We start from the raw sequence: 19371 nt of genomic DNA on the forward strand, positions 1-19371 counted from the left end.
TTCATGGCTGATTTTGCACATGACAGGTAATCAGATCTTAGTGACAAAGAGCGAAGACATAATGATAATAAACAAAAAGTCAAGGTACCATACAGGAGGATCCCCAGTAAGCCGAGCTTGATATTGGGGCCTCATACACAGATAAATGAATAAACAGTTTCAACCAGCTGTCGGTTTACTTAACTACAACAAGACAAACTAGTTTTACACAACAAAAACAGTTACACAACAAAACATACACGGACATGTACGCAGGTGATGCTAAGAAAGAAAAACAAAGAAGAAGGGGACAGCGATAATGAAAGATGGTGAGAAAGAACAGGAGAGAGAGAGAGAGAAATAGAAAGACTCCTCGTTCACTGTACAATAACACACTGTGCAAATACAACACTATTGCAGGTGCATACACCCTGTTGCCAGGTAACGGCTGGGTGTAGCAACGTACGGACCAGTTACATCTGTATATAAAAAATAGAGAAACATTCCATGACATGCCTGCAACAGAAGGCAGGGTACAACATAGAATGAAGATGCTTCAAGCAACAAAAGAAATTCATGTTCTGGATATGTTAATTAAGTCACTGATATTTAGCAACAAGCATATGTTTAACACATCTAATTTAATGTTAACATTTTCAATCATCATGAGCACTTAGGCCCCTAGGCCTACTACTGTACTGAAAAGTCTTAGACTGAGAGCATGAGAGGCTCAGCTTTGTTTCAGATTTTGTTTGCCCTTTTTGAAATAAAATTGTCTGTTCCTTGACAGAGCCCTTCATACTTTCCCCCTCTACTTCCACCTGAAACCTTTGTCTAATCAAGAATCGGTCCATTTTTACTTCCTGTATGGGATTCGCATGGTATATTTTCTACAAGATTATCAAAGGACAGCGTCGAACACTTGCAACGTTGGTACTGTAGTCCCAATAATATAAACTTGTGTGATATACTATTCACGTAGGCCCTAAACCTACAACTCAATCTCATTGACATTGGCATTCATTGCACGTACGCACGGCGGCACGGGAGAGATGATGTGGAGCGAAGAGAAGGAAACATTCATTCGTTCTCACACTTAGTTGTACAAAACTTACCCAAATGTCCCTGACAACATTCGTATCATTGTATAACCTTAGAAATGTAGATGATGAGAATTTGAGCAAGATATTATGATCATCACTGACGAGTCGCGTATAACAGTGGCTTACTAAATGTCCATGGTTTATTGGGCAAGCCCCCGCGACGAATCGGGAACGAAAACGAACACACTTTCTATGAGCAACAACCACAGGCACAGCGAGAGATGGGGGCGACTCGTTGCACAGACTTTATTCAGTCGTTAGACTTTTATTAAAAAGAGAGACGTTGTACTTCGATCGAGGGAATCTACAAATAAAGTGTTATGATCGATGAGAATTTATCGTAATTCTTTCTTATTTGTATTTTTTTATTCTTGTGTTTACGTCATTCGATGCAAAAACATAAATGAAGTATAAATTTTATGCGCAGTCCAAGATGTTCATTTATGAGCAAACAGCTGTGACGGTCTTGTGTAAAGTCTACTCTCTAAACGCGTTCCCAGGTCGAAAGGAGCGCTGGTAGCATTGACATTTTTCATTCTATTCGTTGACTTATTCTATAATCATGTCGCAGGCAACTATGACAATTCGTGAGAAGGACCAAATGTACAGACTGATCATAAGGTAAGACTGTATTTGCTCCGTCGGAACTTTAACGTTGTCCTGATTATGATGTTCACGTGTCGCCACCAGTATTGATAAGAAGTGTCCCATCTATTCGAAACGGCGTAGGTGACTTGTGCCTCTGATATGCATTCACACGGTTCTCTGTGACTGTGTGTGGCTAGTTAGCTAGACTGGCTGGCCACACACACAACCGTGATTGGCGTGAATGCGTGATGCTCATGAGGCACCCTGTTCACTCATCATCCATCTCACATCTGACATAGAGCGTAAATTGTCGCAAGTTTGCGCGGTGATTTTTTCTTACACACACATGTCCACTCTCCATCGTCCATGTGCCATGATGATGAAAAGAAGAAAAAATTCTGTCTTTGCTTTTTGACAAAAATCGTGTTTCATTGCAACTGATTGACAAATTTCATGAATTTGAATCATGTTTCGATCAACAACCCACCAAAACACGGGTGCTAGTATAGTAATTATACACAACCCAGTCGTTAAAAAAGCGACAGGGCCGGGCTGTAGCAGCGCAGCGAGGTCCAGAACACAAAGCAAACATGTCGATCCCGCCGAGTTCTACCTTTGATTCTTGACATCATTTTTGTCACCGCAGACCAGGCCATGCCTCAGAATCATTGAGGACTATCTTCATTAATTAGACTTCATGTTTTTGTTATCGATATTAACATACACAATTCACAACTTACCAAAAATGAAGATTTTATGCAGCGTGTGCGAGCAGAAAATCAGTCTGGCACGGCCATGCGATCGCGAATGCAATCGGAGCTGCACTTTTAAAGGTCACGCTGTCGACCGTGCTGTGACACTAGTGGCGCATGCCACAGAACTCTATATGAGGTGCATGCCACAGAACTCTATACGCAGAGACTCCAACCCCAAGCACCTTCTGATCTGGAGATTCTCCCGCCCGAAACCCCTAGCAAACGGGAGAGTCTAAGTTGATGTGTGCGAGGCGGGAAGTTCCGTGGGTTCTAGGTGTTCTCTGGTGCTATCTAAGGCTTATTTTTTCTACATACGATAGAAATAAGTAAGAAATCCTTTCCACCGGGAGACACAGAGCCAGGGCGGGAGAAATCAAATCTCAAACGGGAGAACGGGAGATTTTGCAAAAATGGGCTTTCAGCGGGAGATCTCTCGTCGAAAACGGGAGAGTTGGAGTCTCTGTATACGAGGCGCACGCACAGATTTTATCACGCATTTGCGCACAACTACAATGTAGTCTGGTTTCTAGACCCTTTGCCATCTGGATTCCTTTCACAAAATGCGCCCTCCGCGGAGACGCATACAAACCAATATCCTGTAGCAAAATAGTACGAGCGGAGGGTCTTGAGGCCAGACTAGCACACAACTTGCATCATTCAAATCTTGTACATCAGGGTTGCCAACTCTCGCGCATTGAGCATGAGACTCACACATTTTGGTCCTTTCTTACTCTAAAACTTTATTTCATTTGCATGCATTTCTATTGATCTCACTCATTTTGACTCCTAAATTATTGGTCTCACTCTCAACTAATTTCCAGTGTTGGCAGCCCTGTTGTACATGTATTTTTAATTCTGCAACGATGAACTCCGATGGTCAGGGATTGCGCTAGAAAGTGTCATTTTTTGTTCCATGAACTTTGCATGAGTATAATATACAATTCTCAGTGGCGGAACGTATAAATTTTCATTAGTTTTGTAGTGGTGTTGTGGTTTTCACATTGATGACGAGGCCTCGCTTGTCTGACGCCGTGTGGAGCACGTCTGGTTGTGCTGCATGTAGGGTGCTAGCAGGTTCGCTCAATGCAAGGCTGCTGCACCTACAGTGTATCAGCCTGATCCCCTCAAAATTTTTGGTGCTTTTTTTCTGCGGCTCTCGCCTCCCCACACAGGAATCAGCCCCATGAAAGTGAAGTTTGACATCATTTTACAATTATTCGTAAAGAGAAAAATAAAATCAGTCACCAACTACCAACTAAACTGATCTTGTGCATATATTCCAAATTACTATTCCACACTGATAGAGTAGGTGGGTAGTCGAATTTGTAAGCAAACTAATCACTTTTGTGACTTTGTAGGTATTACGGGTTCATTTTCTTTGAGAATTCCGCCATCTACCAGCTTTTGGGTGCATTTTGTGCAAGCGTCTTGCTGCATCCAGTGCAGACAGCGCACATGCCATCCAAGCTGTGGGATTTTCAGAGCGAGCTTGCACACACACAGGAGGAGATTTCTGTACGTAGCATGGCTTGCATGCTGTCTGCGCTGGACGCCATGGAACGCTTTCATAGGCAGCCAACTATTGTTCCTTACTACTCATTTGTATTTCAGAAATATAATTATCTGTAAATAATTCATCTTCTCTCCGCAGTCAGCTGCTCCATGATGGTTACCATGAAGTGGCCCAACAGCTTAGCAAGATTGTGTCCCCCGTCCCTGACTGTCCCCCTTCAGACCGCTTACAAAGAGTTGTCCAGCTGGGACTCCATGCTGAACCAGACAGTGAGCAGTCACCTTTTCATGAAAGCCATTTTAAGTGATATGTTGTTAGCAAGAAGATTCTGTACATATTTTTCTTATTTATAAGCATACTTTTTTTTTATACTCTTTACTATACAAAGTGATAGCCCTTGTTCCTATATAAAGCAAAACTAAACTTATGCATTGAAACAAAACATTCTTAATATCTGTTTACTCTTTAATATATCCTGTAGTGCTCAGACAGCAGTGGGAATACATGTATGTTGTTTAATATTGTTTCCTTGTTTTGTTTTGTTTTTTCAGCACAGATAAAGCACAATTCATTAGAAATGTACAGATGCACTTGATGGAATGGACTTGTTTGCTGATGTAAACTTTGTTACCTACCTGTAAATCACCACTCTACAGCATGTAAATATTCAAGGTACACTGCACATAAAATGCCTGCTTTGATATTTTTCCCCTTTTCCTCTTCCTTTTTCCCCTTCCCAGGACAAGTTCCAGTTAATATTTCTGACACAGTTGCACCAGCCACATCTATTGATCTTGATTTTGACACAGAAGGTATGTACATGTGGGGGACATCTCTATTGAAATTGTTCACAGTCATGTCACTGGGGAGTTTCTGTTTCTGCATAGTGAATGTGTCCCGCAGTGCCAGTACGTCCACTAAAAGGTCAGGTCATATTAGAATGATCACTAAATTGAATTATTCCATGAAGTGTTTCAAATATTATAGATAACCTGCTTTTGTCAATGAAACATACAATATATATCCTTGTAATTATAATGAATAAATGACAATCATTTATCGTGTAGCACTTCAATTTCCTCTTGGTGGTACAGTGTACTCTGGTTACAACAAACACAGTTATAACAAAATTCTCATAACAATTAATTGTGAAAATTCAGGTCTCAAAATTATCATCTAAGCTACTATAACAAAAATATGCTTCCAGTACTGATGACTTCTTTATGACGGGAGTTCCCTGTATGATTCATGTGATTCCAAATTAGAAATTTGGAAATTGATTATATAGCAAAAACAACAGCAGAAGTTACTCTTGATGTGATTTTGTTGATATCTTTAAAGAGACTGAATGCTTCTCTCATACGTGATTCTCCTCTTAGTCCAATCATCGGCACCCGAGGCAGCCCAGTACGAGACATGCTACGTGACGGCTCACAAAGGACCCTGCCGAGTGGCTGCGTGGAGCAAAGATGGTAACGTTCACTGCACAATGTCTTGTCTTTGTATGCATTATAAGTGTGTCAGTATACTGCCAACATTAAAGGACAAGTCCACCTTCATAGACATGTGGATTGAGTGAGTGCAGCGATATTAGCAGAACACATTAGCAGAGGTTTAAAGAAAACTGGAAGAGCCATTCAAAAGTTACAAATTTTTGAAGTTTCTGCTCAATCACTGCTGGATGAGAAGACTACTTTAGCTTGTGATGTCACATGTGTAGAGTGATATAAAGAAAATGTGAAGAAAATTCAACTCATTTTCACTTTACTCGCATAATAAAAGAACACCTGACATGCCTCTTTCAGAAGGCAGGGGAAATAATATTACCCTTAGCATACATCAGTGACAAATCGAGGAAATATGCACTTAAAAAAAAAATAGGTAAAGTTTTGTGAAATTCTCTTTAATATCGTTCTACGCATGTGACATCATAGGACCTACACTGTAGTAGTCTTTTCATCCAGCAGTGACTGCGCAGATACTTTAAAAGTTCACAACTTTTGAAAGGATTATCAGATTTCCCCCAAACTTTCACTGATGTGTTCTACTAATATTGCTGCATTCACCCAATCCACTTTTTCATGAAGGTGAACTGGCCCTTTAAGAGTTGTATGAATCAAGCCATTTGTTTATTTTAATATTTATTTGACATGGCCACTTAGGAAGCACTGGTTGCGTAAAGTGCTTACAGCTGTATGAAAACTTTTAAGTCCCCCTCCAAAGAACTAGACATTGAGGTTTACAGTAAGTGCCTCTCTTCTACCAGAATGGTATAGATGCCCTGCATTGTGGGTAACAATTTTGTCTAACTTCATTAACCTATACACGACATTAATTGTTGGGTCATGTGAACACTTTTAAGCACCAATCCCATTTGCAGTATAGATTTGTGCCAAGGTCAGCATGTAGTCTGTTACTTCTGATGGAAAATAGACTTTCACACTGAGTTAAGTCAATGTCTTTCATATATTTTTTTCTCTAGGTCAACTTATTGCTACTGGTTCAACAGATGCATCAATAAAGGTGAGTTGGTGGTAGTTGTGTACCCCATTCTCATGGAGAGATTCTCAATTTGCTATTGACTACAGTAAGTCCTGGACCCACCAGTTTCCCCGTATAGAGAGGTTAAAATCCATCAGGAGAAGCTTTCGCACTGTATATTAAAGCACCATTTCACAACACCCTTGAGGTTTCTCTTCAGTTGGACTTGTCTTTTGATTGCAGCCAGACTGTAAAGTGTACCAACCAGTGCCTAAACATGTTATCTGCTTCCACAAGATATGCAATCCTTTCAAGGTTATGTTCACTGCAATAATTGTTAAAGTGTGAGATCTGCATGGTAATTTTTATTTTTATTGTATTTTGAAATACTTGAATGTGCATAACACCTTTTAGCTATTTCTTGTAGACTCCTCATCTCTCTATTTTCATGTTTGTCTGTGTGTTTATATGTTCTTGTTTTTGTTTTTTCAAGTAGAAGATGAATTACTAAATGCCTTTTATATTTCAATAAAGGTTTAAGAGTGAAACTAGAGATAATCAATTGTGATTACCATTCACAAAAATAAACCTTCTTTGTAAGGTTATGTTGTGATTTGCGTTGTCATATTATGTAAACTGATGGTGATGTCTCTATGCATACAGTACATGAATTAATCTTATATGATATATGGAGATCAGGTCATTATTGCTTTACATCGGTTTTCCTCTCTCTGTGGGGTTAGTCTTGTCACTTTATATGTAGCCTTTCTTCAAGCTGCCTTCCCTTTGATATTCACCTGGATGAGACCAGGTATTTTAATGTCGGCTGAAAGTGTCTCTCTACAGGACTTGCAGGGTCTGCACTTTGGTCTTAAACTGAAGCAGTCTCAGTCACATGCATATTTTCTTTTATGGCGTCATTTACAGATCCTTGATGTAGAACGCATGCTTGCCAAAAGTGCATCCACGGCTTCAACGACAGACACTGTGGAGAGTCACCCAGTCATAAGAACTCTTTATGACCATGTAGACGTAAGTAGAGGAAAAAATTGTTTGAATTAGTGTCCAACCTTTGCAAAGCAGCAGTGGAGATCTTTTTTTCTTGCCAGGCTGGGAGTCTGAATCCAAGACTACTTGAGCAGAAATATTGTAACATTCCTGTCAGCTGTTCCTTTTTTTTCCCCCAGGAAAGTAGAACCTGTATACAGCCTTACATGCATATTCCTATATTCGTGAATATCTGTTAATGCTGAATTATTATGAGATTGCTTACAAATCAATTTTTTTTTGTCACTCCTATTTTGTTCCATATTTGTTGCCATCAGTGCCAGTATAAATATGTTAACTATAATTCTAATTATGTTATTAGAAGCCTGAACAACAACAACAACAACAACAACAACAACAATCATCATATCACATTCATGTCAGTTAACTGCAAATAGCCCTTTTATATCTTTAGGCATTGTCTGTGATATTATACACAACCTGTACAATTTTTTAAGTAGCATTAGAGTTATAATACACACTTTGCCCTCCCCATTTGAGGCATTCTCACATTATGCCTATTATTATTAGTAGACTGATGTAAATGGTTGGATAATTCTGAAGGTTCTGGCATGGCCTTAGTCTACTGTTTCTGTCACCGTATTTAAAATTCCCCTCCTTCATGTAGGACGTGACTGCTCTGGACTTTCACCCGTCGCTGCCCATTCTCGTGTCTGGAGGCAAGGACTTCACCGTCAAGCTCTTCGATTTCTCCAAGTCAACGGTGAAGAAGTCAGCCAAGACTATCCAGGAGGTGGCGGCGCTGCGCTGCACCGCCTTCCACCCCACTGGCGACTACCTCCTGGTCTGCACCGAGCACCCAACACGTGAGTCAAAGGTCAAAGAGGTCAAAGGGTAAACCTGGCCTTGAAAGATCAGAAATATTATGGAGTACCAAAGTGTGATATCATAGCCATTCATCACCATAGAAACTGGTTCTTAACAACCTCAACTCCCCCAAAATATCTGTGAACACTATTGTTGCTAGCCATGCTCGCACCTGTTTTTCAACCCAAGATATGAAAACAAACTGTGACATCATCACTTCAGTACTCTATTCCTCAGAGAAAGGGTGAGGCAGGTAGTATTTAGCCCCTTTAGGACAGGCTAATTTCACTGAAACGCATACTTCTCATAGACACCTGCCCAAGTATAATTTGGACTAGTCTACAATGGGTTAAGGAACTGAATAGTGAATAGAAAAGTGAATAGAATGATGATGAATGCTGAGTGGTATATTTTGGTACAGCAATAAACATTGCAGTGGTTGAAATTGCGATGGTCACTGCGTTCAGACGATGCCCCACTTGGCGGGGAATGTCCCGCAGGACTTTCCTCGGCAATCCCATTGTGTGAATGCTCTGTGGGACCTTCCCCGCTCCCCCTGCAAGCTTGTCGAGTCTGACAACAAAATTCTGGCAGGTGACTGACCTTGATCTCTCGCACAGCTGTTTTTCTCATTAGTGCGCATGCTCGAAATGTGGTGGCAAATCAGGCAATTGTATGGATTTGCAGTGGCGTGCCCTACAGCGCCACGTACAGTGACCTAACACACAGCTGAAACCACCAGCAGTGATTTTGGCCCCCTTTCAGTGGGGGATTTCAATGCACATGTGGACGGCCGACTGTAAAACTCTCCCAACTGCCCCCGCAAAGCAGGGGATCGTCTGAACGTAGGGACAGCCTCCATCTTCTCTGTATTATGGGGAAACCTCATTATATCATGAACTTGTAACCGTGGCAATTTCCCTATATCAGGTTTCTTACTAACATCAGAGTTACAAAAACGAAGAAATATAAAGAGCTGGAACCTCAAAATTACCTTGCTTTAAGAGGGTTTTGTTATATTCGACCTCTTTATAATAAAGTTTCACTGTCCTTTTTTTGTGTGTGTCTCTGTCTCTGTGTTTCTGTCCATCCAGTGAGGTTATATGATGTCAACACTGCACAGTGCTTCGTCTCTCACAATCCTAAGGACCAACACAAGGGATCAATCAACATGGTAATGCTTTCACTCTTTTTTTTTTCACTCAGACACTGTAGTAGTGTATGGTATGCAAGTTGTAACATTCACATGAAAGTTACAGGCGCGGTGGAGCACCCCAATTTGCATCTCATTATCGCCCCGTTCTATTTGAATTTCCAACGGGCATCCACGGCTGCCCGAAACTGTGTGCATGAAAAAGTCAAATCTTTACCTTCTCCTTGTGCCGCTATGCGTGCCGCTAGTAAACTCAAACTTCCCACACTATCTAAGTTTTTAAAAACCTTCCTTTTGATGAAACAATTATGAAATTTGCTGCACTAGAACTTGAGATATTAAAGCGTTTTGAAAATCACCTCTCGCAAAACATGCTCTCTGTTTTTTTCCGACTGGACTATGGCCGGGCTCCAATGTGTCCGAAATTGGCAACATAAGTTTATCAGGCCTCAATCCATATATGGTGAAAGTTTTCACTTGGTTCCACCTGTACTTTTTGAGAAATCAACATGTTTCTACAGGGTTTGGAATAGAAAATTGTAGTAAGCGAAACAATTGAAAATGACGTCATTTCTTTTCCCGTAATATTGGGCATGCGTGGTACGTGAGATTCAGGATTTCGTGCTCATTGTTGGTTTGCATGTGACGCAGTCAATTTTGCTGAGTGTCGCACGGCGGTGACTGCTGAGCTGCTGCCGCGCACGCTGCATGCAGCAAAGCGTTGTGTGTGCTGTGACATGCAACGCTACAGTCACGCGATTATATATACATGGGACCGACCTGTACGCTTTGCGTTCGTGTCATTTTTGACATCACCTGTTTTTTTCCGACACAACCATGGCCGGGAATATTACGGTATGACATTTAAAATGCAAGCAGATAAATAAATTTTGGTGTACTTTGTTCGAATGGCGCTTTGGTTCCGCAATCACACTTCGTGAATATTAGGTTGATTTTTGAGGCATATTTCTGGTAATTTTGCTCGCCAGGTTTTCGCTAAAATTTCACATTTTATCATTGTCAAATCCTTTAATATGTTATATGTGCATATTCGGACATGTTTTCAAATTCAAACTAACTCAATTTTAATCCGAAAATAGGTTTCCTTAAATTGTTATTAGCTTGAGAAGTTGTTTACTTTTTCTCAACTACACGAGTACATGTTGTTTACTTTATGCAAATGAGGCTCGGCTGCCGATGGATTTCTGCGAGATAATTGGGGTGCTCCACCGCGCCTGGTTACATCAGCAATTAATGCTGTCTCCATGGTGTTACTATTATGGAGACCACCTCTGACTAGTAATCTGCAAGAAGCTATGGATGATCCTCTCAGTCTATTGCAATTGATTATTTAAAGGAGACCTCCGGAGGATTTTCAGACTTTTACATTTGTAGCAACAAAAAAAAAAAAGCTGTTGAAAACTGCTAATATCCTATAGTTGCGAGCCAATGGAGTAAAATGGAGTCAAAAGGGACCTGAGCTTTCGATCCTAGCAGAATCTTCGTCAGAGGCAAAATTACAAACAAGCAAGGAAAGCAATCACTGAATGACTTCACACAACAAGAACAGTCAGGGACAGGCTGGGTACACAGAATGAAGAAAACAAAGGAGAGGGTGGGAGGTCATGGGCAAGGAGCCCAACAGGTAAAGGGAGGGAGATTAGAGCAGGAGGGTGGACAGACAAAAGGCAGAGGAGGGTGGACAGACAAAAGGCAGAGGAGGGTCAGTGATGATCCTGAGGACCATGGGGGCAACCATTGAAGGAAAAGGATGAATGGGGAGGCAACATCAAAGAAGATAAGGAACAACAGAGGGATAAAGAAAGGAAAAGAGTGAAATAGCAACAGCAAGGGGAAGCAGAACAAAAGAAGAAGGCATTCATAGAATCTATACAGGTGAACTTGTTTAGCAAGGGTATTGTAATGGAATTACACTGCTACATTTATGAAATATGTGAGGCTCCTATGTCATCAACACTGTTCAGTGTAATTTGTTCAAGATTTTTCAGAGTATAAGTTTCTCTGCTCAAGGAGCACAATTAACTCCCTAAATCTATACATGGAGCTGTCAATTTATGTAATACATGATGTGAAATTACGAAAATCTTCTCTGCTGCCTTTACTCAAACTGATGGATTCTATGAGGTTGCTGCTGATTATGTACCACGAAGGCGATTGCCTCAATCAGCACGAAGCTCCCTAAGTGTTTTGTCTCGTTGCTGAAACCATTGTGAACAGGTGCAGTACAACCCGCTGGCCAACATGTACGCCTCGTGCAGCAAGGATGGCTCCATCAAACTCTGGGACGGCATCAGCAGCCGCTGCATCAACACGCTGGAAAGCGCCCACAGCGGTGAGCACATCTGCTCTGTCCAGTTCTCGAGGAACGGCAAGGTGAGGCGGAGGGCAGCTCGGGCACCCGTCTCCCTCAGTGTGGTGGTCGAAGCATTTAACAGGGATGTTTACCCAGCTAGACATACTACTGTAAAAGTGGAAATTTTTGCAGTGTTGAAATTTTTGCGCATTTCGCGCAACCAGAAATTAGTGCGAAAATAAAAGCACGTGAATATTTTTGCTTGCCATATGTTCCCGTGCGTAATGTCTTGATTCCGCGGATTTAAAAACACGCAAAACTCTTCTTACCCGGCCAAGCACGAAAATATCCACTTTTCTGCCCCCCCAAGGAAAAACGCAGTATCTACATCCAGCTCCATTTCTCAACAACCGAGATATTCACCATTTTATGTTTTTGCCAAAGCCCCTGGAAAATGTACTCTTTTGAAAAATTCCTTCATTGTGGAATTTTGGTCTATCTAGCTACCAATTTTCCTGGAAAATATCATTTTGTGTTTTTGTTTTGTTTTTAAGTTATTAATGAAAATGTAGATACTTTGGGGAAACCCCATGCAATTGACTGATTTCCCCAAGGAAAAACGCAGTATCTACAATGGAACGAATTTCCCCAAGGAAAAACGCAGTATCTACAGCGGAGCGGAATGACTAGGATTAATCTTCTGCCATAATTATGCATGTATACATCATTGTACAAGTATTCATGATGCACCATCCTCAACCTCTGGCCCTGGGGGATGCATCCTCCATCCCCCATTTATGCCCTGATTACAGAGCAGGCTTCATAACAATAGCACTAACAAATAACAGATCGTTCTTGGAACGTTTTGCTTACATTCCCAGACCGATCTTGCTGTAACGTTACGCGTTTAATATGAAGCTTGCCAGGGCTGTAATGTGATGCTACATGGCCTAGCCGCTAACTAGCATCTAACCGTATTAGAATACTAGATCTAGATCTGTACAGTCTAGCTTACAGTCTGTCTAGACCAAAATAAATCTAAATCGGATGTCTGGACCTAGATCGATCTAGACTAGGTCTAGTTTTTATATCGTTTATTCTAGGCTGGCTACGTAGCAGGCTACACGAGTCTACAGCCTCAGGCTATAGGGTATGCACGATACTCACAGAAAAAAAAAATAGCCTAACGTTTATAGAACTGCAGAAGGTTTAGTCTAAGCCCTACACGAGACAGGACTCTTTAATTAGAAAAAAATAAATCTAGAACCGGTCTAGATCGAAGTGACATCCGCTCTCTAACGTTAGGCCTATTCCTTCTGGATTGAACCTAAGTTTATTATGTCATGTAAATTTGTAATGTAACTTTTTTACTTGTAAGTTGTAGCATGCAGCATGGAATCATGCATGCATTTTACGCAACCCAGTCTCACTAGAAGTCTAGCGTTAGACACTGTCTAGATCCGATAAGAATTAGAATACAACTTATTCTTAACTTTCTCTATTTTCTCCATTTACCATGGGTACCTATTTTTCACATAGGCCCTAATCTATTTTCAACTAGATCGCTGTGTATGTAATTTTAAGACAGTATGGTATGGAGTAGATAATTGAACATTGACACTTCACTAAACTTAGGAATAGGATTCTAAGTCAAGTGGTTAAGTTTTAGTCTTAGACTTCTTTCTTCGTTTTATAAACAGGCCTGCCCTAGAGTAGGCCTATTCTAGTCCTACACTACATCTTTCTTCAGACTTTCGGAATACGGACCCTGAAAGTTCTGATTAACGTTAAGTCTAGTGTTAGAAAAGAGACGCAAGACTCAAACGTTACTGTCTAGACAAGTCTTAGCTAGACTTGGACTTAGAACCTAGATCTAGATATAGGGTCTAACATGTTAGTAGTCCTATAAGTTAAACTAATAACGCGACGTTTATCCGATACAACACAAATAGATCTATTGCCTTTCGACGAAACTTTCAGATTTGGAGCCTGAGGAATTTTTACAAGGGTCTAGGCCTATCAAAGTTACTTCACAACAAGTTAATATTGAAATAGTACGGAAGATGTTCATCATCGAGGTAGAATATGAAAGAAAAGCTGATCGTTAATCACACGAAGCGAGGTAAACATGCATTTGTGTTTAGCGTTAGAACTCTACCTTGCTTCGTGTGACAAACATGCATTTGTGTTTACCTCGCTTCGTGTGGCAAACGATCAGCTTTATTCTTTCAATATTGAAATAGTTTTGAATAACTTACTCATTATCTGCAGATAAATTTTTCTTGAGGGCTAGGCTCACGAGTAATTTTCCCCGCGACAACATTTTGTTTTAATCCAAGTACACACTCACACTATATGCTGACTAGCCGGCCGGGCCCTGTGCTGACTGCATGCTCAGTGCAGCTAGCTGCAAGCTGTCAGTGTTGTGCTGTATTGTTTAATGTGCACTCGGTTAGTCTTAATCACACACTGTGTTTTATATCAGGATCACAATCTCATCAAAATATTTACTAATCAGTATTGTTTCGGTTAGATATTTTGAACATTATGTCTTATTATTGAGCAAGTATATCTAAAGAAAGTAATTTACGTTCAAATTACAGAACAACCGGCAAAGTATTCACATATATGAATAACAGTGTCTGGTAATCAAGACTAGCTTTGTAGATACTGCGTTTTTCCTTGGGGAAATATTCATCATGTAGATACTCCGTTTTTCCTTGGGGAAAGTGCAAGTTAAGTGTAGATACTGCGTTTGGCAGTTACGGAAAAGTAGCTTTCCAAACATTTTTTCAAAAATCTGAATATGTCATATGAAGAAGGATTGCCCACTGACTATATTTATGCAAAAAAGTGAAAATCGCCAAAAATGTTAGATACTGCGTTTTTCCTTGGGGGGGGGGGGGCAGTTTTACAGTAATATGTATGTGGGGATTTAATAGTTAAGGCAGAAAGCCTTGTGATGCAGACCACAGCAAAGGGAAATTCTGTGTTCTATGTAAAAAAAAGAAAAGAAAAAAAATGATAGTTACAAAGTCTTTTAATTGTGTTAATGCCATATACTGCCCTCGACGGTATTACAATGTATATTTGAACTCTGCAACAACATACATGATTAAGAAGACTATGCAAAAATAAATTCACAGATTACATTCTTTTTTACACATTATTATAAGATTGTTTTTTGATTCTGCTTCTCCAGAAGGCAGAGTGAATATTTTTTGCCTCAACTGAAGTCTATTGAGTTTACATTCTTTTCATAAAGATTGAAATGTGTGAAAAATTTTCTATGAATTGTGGTGCAGAAAGTTGTCTCCACATGGGTTTCTGTAAATTTTGATCTGTCTATCTTTATCTCTCTTTCTCTCTGATTTCAAAATGTCAGTACATCCTTTCAAGTGGAAAGGACTCTCTCGTCAAACTGTGGGAGATAGCCACCAGCCGCACCTTGATCACATACACTGGCGCTGGTTCGGACCAACAGAAAAGCAGAACTCAGGCTGTGTTCAACCACACAGAGGACTATGGTAAGCCAGAGTGGTTGTAGTTGTTTTTGAAATCAAAATTTTGAGCTGTCTAGACATGAGCATTGTATTTGTTGTAGTTGTTGTACAATTTCTTTATGAGTGATATGCTATTGGTGCAACATTTTTAAAATCTTAAGCTCTGTGAATATTTGCTTGTTGTATTTGTTGTTGTAGTTTTCATTTGTCAGTTGTCCATATGAGTGTTAGGCAAGTGTTGACAAGATCTATTTTTAATGGATAAACTGAGAATAATTATCCCTTCAGGTCTTCAAATATTTGGTCGAAAGCATACTCTAAATCAAAAGACATCTTTTTCTTCTTCCCTTTTTTCTTCTTTTTTTTTCCACCTTCTGCCTTTTGCTTCTAATTCATGGTTGTACAAAAATGTGTTTTCATAATATCGCATTTACAATTTCAGTTTATAGTTTCTGTTTGGTTAGAAGAGAGTCCTGCTTCAAAGTGTCATTTCTCCTCTTCTTCTCCTGTTCACACAAAGTATTCTTTCCTGATGAGAAAACCTTGAGCCTTTGCTGTTGGGACTCCAGGAATGCAGAAAGGAACAAACTTCTGTCTCTTGGTAAGGAAAACTCCAAACAGTATAGCACCAATGCCATCTGGAATGGAGACTTATCTCTTGACTCCCCCAGTGACTTAAATTGCTCAGTAGTGCTCCCGTGGAGACATACACATGTGTGCAATAAGAATGGTGCTATAGTTGACAGTCACTCTGTGTTTGCAGTAAGCTGTTTTTATATAAAGGCGATTGCACTATTTGTGATAAGTATGAGTATGAGAATGATTTTATGGAGTAAAATACATTGTATTCAAAATTTTCCATAACAATGCTCTCAGAGATATCAAGATTATAAAGCCTCTTACCCCTCCCCCCCCCCAAAAAAAAAAGATCAAAACAAGACAAAGTCATCAAGATTTTGTTTCTTTGTGATGCTGTGATGAAAGGCAGTTTTGAACAAGAGAACATAAATTTTTAAGGGCTAGAGACTGGAAATTATTGTGGACACCTTGATCTCAACAACAACCAGACTTATATTTGCTATGCTGATGATAATGTGCAATGTTTTCATTTGTTGTTTTTTAAATGGGAGAGAGATTACTCCGCACAGATGTGCCTAGTTGTTGTTAAAGGCATGATTTATCATTTGTAGATGAAACAAAAACCCAGCATATAGTGCTTCAAAATAGTTCTAAAATGTGAGTTAGGGATAGAAGCAACCAATGCAAAAATTTGAACCAGAATAATGGATGTTAAGTATTGTTGAATATAAAAATTGTGAACAATAGTTATACAGTATTAAACATTTTTCCAGACTAAACCGTCTACAGGTATGGTTTAATGAGAAAAATAGTGATATCTCCTTAGATATTAGGCTTTGTTGCAAAAATTTTATATGGCAGGATGTTTTTTTGTGATACAACTGACCTACACGTATACATCAAAAGTGATTTCTTGAACGTTTTTATAAATCACTGCTCCCAAAGGTAAACAGGACCTTTAACCGGTTGAGAAAGAGTCCCGAGTATACTAGGGCAACTGTCTATGGGAAATGCGTGTTGTAGTAAAATCAGCCTGTCCTCAATGGGTTAATCTATGTCGCCAGATGCTTCGTCATTTCTGTCCGGCGTTTTCCTATCTGCAGGTCACAACAATGTTGTTCGTTGCATTATCCACTCCCCGACCGGGCCAGGGTTCATCACGTGCAGTGACGACTTCAGGGCACGCTTCTGGTACCACCGACCCGACAACTAGCGCTAGAAAGTCTGCGTATATTTGTAACTCTTAGGTCACTCTTGCAGCCATCTACCTATGACAGAGTCATAATTTTGTCGTATTTTTTGTCTAGCATTTCCATATCTGTTCTGTTTGTGTAGCTGTGAGATATTCCACCTCTTGGCAGGATGTTTAAAAAGCTCTTGAAATGTGGCTGTCAAATCTTGGTCTCTGTGACAAAAAACTTTGACTGTACAGAAAACAAAATGAATAATTTTGTTATTGCTAATTTTCTTTTGCAGTACCTTGCTCCTATAGAAGCACAACAACAATGAAATAAACAAACAAACATACAAACAAAGGTACACAAACTTGTCCACCCTTGAATAGAAAAGTGCCAGGGCATCAATGTTTGCAAATGTATTTTGAAAAATAAGCAAAACAGTGGAACATTGGGCATGATTTGAAAATTTACCATCTTGCAAGCTCTGAATGTGAGAATAATATTGTGGAAATTGTATGTGTATGTGTGCGGAGTGCACATCACGAGGCCAGCTTGCAAGGTGCACTATTTCATAATTTCTCATGCTGCTTACATCCCATGTTTTGCCAGATGTTTTGTGCACAAATTTTCCAAGTAGTTCGGCATTCCTCAAGTTTTGCACATGTTTTTATATGTTTGAATACATTTAATTTTGAGCATGTTGCCGATTCTTGAGGATGTTGCGTACCGTGTTGCTGGCTTTTGAGGATGTTGCACAAGAATTTGAGCAGTTTACAGCGACATACCCAAACCCCTTGTGGACCACACTGTATAAGGTAATGAAATTCATGTCTAGGTGATGCTGATAGCTATAGGAAGATTGAGGAATCCAAATACAGAGAGCTGCCAGAGCAGCTTTGTTCTTTTCTTTTCTTTTCTTCTGGTACAATAAATTGGGAATTCAGCAACTCTTAATTTTGCTGAGCCCCCAAAATGTTCAAACTGTGGGTGTTATCATCTGACACCATATCTTTCATGAATGCCTATTCACTTGTTTGAGATCTGCAAGCGCAGTCAACCTTACCTGAGTCGAATCTATTTGGACTGAAGAAATAGCGTCAAGTTTTCAAGTTGTAACATTCCATGATTTCTTTTAAAACCACTGTTCTATGATTATTGTGATATTTAAGTTGTGAAATTCACAGTGATTGTAGCGGAATCTGCAAGCTTGTTAAAAAAAAAATATTGCAATAAATATAGAAGTCTCTATATTCAACAGTTGGTTAAAGATTTTATACAATATGTAAAGATGCCACACAAATGTGAAACATAGTGCCGACAGTGTCAGTGATGGTGATGTAGCAGTTGGAAAAATGGGCTTAAAATTTTAGCATGGGTCTTGGGTTCTTACGTTGGTTACTGCAGCAACTTTTAAACAAGTGTGGCCAATTGAAATATCTGTGCAGCAAGGTCCTGCATGCTACTAATGTCTGTCATAATGTGCAGAACTGAATCCTTGAAGAACAAAGTAGTCTGAAATGATCATCAATTGCTTCACAAAAGTGAAATATCAGTCGTTAGCCAGATTTGCCATACTCAAATTTGCCCCCAGACTATTGTCTTCAAGTGCAACATTTTAGAAGTGGTTTTCCTGCGTGGCAGTATCTTTTTCAGATATCTTTTATATAAACCATTTGTATGTGCTTTTTTTTTTCATGTGCAGCTCAGTCAGTAATCTCAACATTTTTCTGTTTAAATTCAGCAAATCTCAACATTTTTCAGTTTCAATTCAGCAACCACAAACTTGAACAGTGACTTTGTGTTTCTCAGACACAGAACTCTCCCCCCTCCTCCCAGTCTGAATATGCAAATCAGGACATTACGTAGTATAATGACGTATAAGTAGGAGAAATAATATCTTCAGTTTATAGAATCAGTGTACTAGTCAAATTGAATAGGTAATTTCATTCCTTTCCTCCGATATGTACATATGTGTATAGTTGTTTCTTTGTTTGTTTGTTTACTGTACATACATGTAGTCTCATGTCAATAAACTTGTTGCTAAAATGACATCTGACGTGTGGCATTCACTTGATTGATTATGTATTTGTATGAATGGTTCATTCATTCTTCATGTCAGAATGTAGCTAAGAAGTTGTTGGTATGTATTCATTCTGCTCAGCTGTACCTTCTTTGATTCTTTGATTCTTTGATTCTTTGATTCTATGATTCTTTGATTCTTTGAATGGTCAAGGAAAAAAAATAAAAGCAAAATACAGTGGACTCCCGTTATAACAAAGTTCTCGGGACCGGCAGTTTTCTTTCGTTATATCAAAATTTTGTTCTAAACGAACAAATAAAAAATAGAAAT

At 39.6% G+C, this 19371-nt stretch overlaps 1 protein-coding gene across 1 annotated transcript; it reads left to right on the forward strand.

Annotated features, from left to right (window-relative positions):
* Positions 1–1565: 1565 nt before the first annotated feature.
* LOC140239352 (cleavage stimulation factor subunit 1-like) lies at positions 1566–19056 on the forward strand. The gene is made up of 12 exons (XM_072319227.1): positions 1566–1703; positions 4077–4207; positions 4679–4750; positions 5318–5410; positions 6421–6461; positions 7347–7451; positions 8095–8293; positions 9389–9468; positions 11686–11841; positions 15147–15288; positions 15785–15865; positions 16947–19056. The coding sequence occupies exons 1-12, from the start codon at positions 1645–1647 to the stop codon at positions 17054–17056; spliced, it is 1269 nt and encodes a 422-aa protein (XP_072175328.1). The 5' UTR covers positions 1566–1644; the 3' UTR covers positions 17057–19056.
* The last annotated feature ends 315 nt before the right edge of the window (positions 19057–19371 follow it).

Source organism: Diadema setosum, chromosome 15 (assembly GCF_964275005.1).
Source record: "Diadema setosum chromosome 15, eeDiaSeto1, whole genome shotgun sequence".
NCBI classification, from domain to species: domain Eukaryota; kingdom Metazoa; phylum Echinodermata; class Echinoidea; order Diadematoida; family Diadematidae; genus Diadema; species Diadema setosum.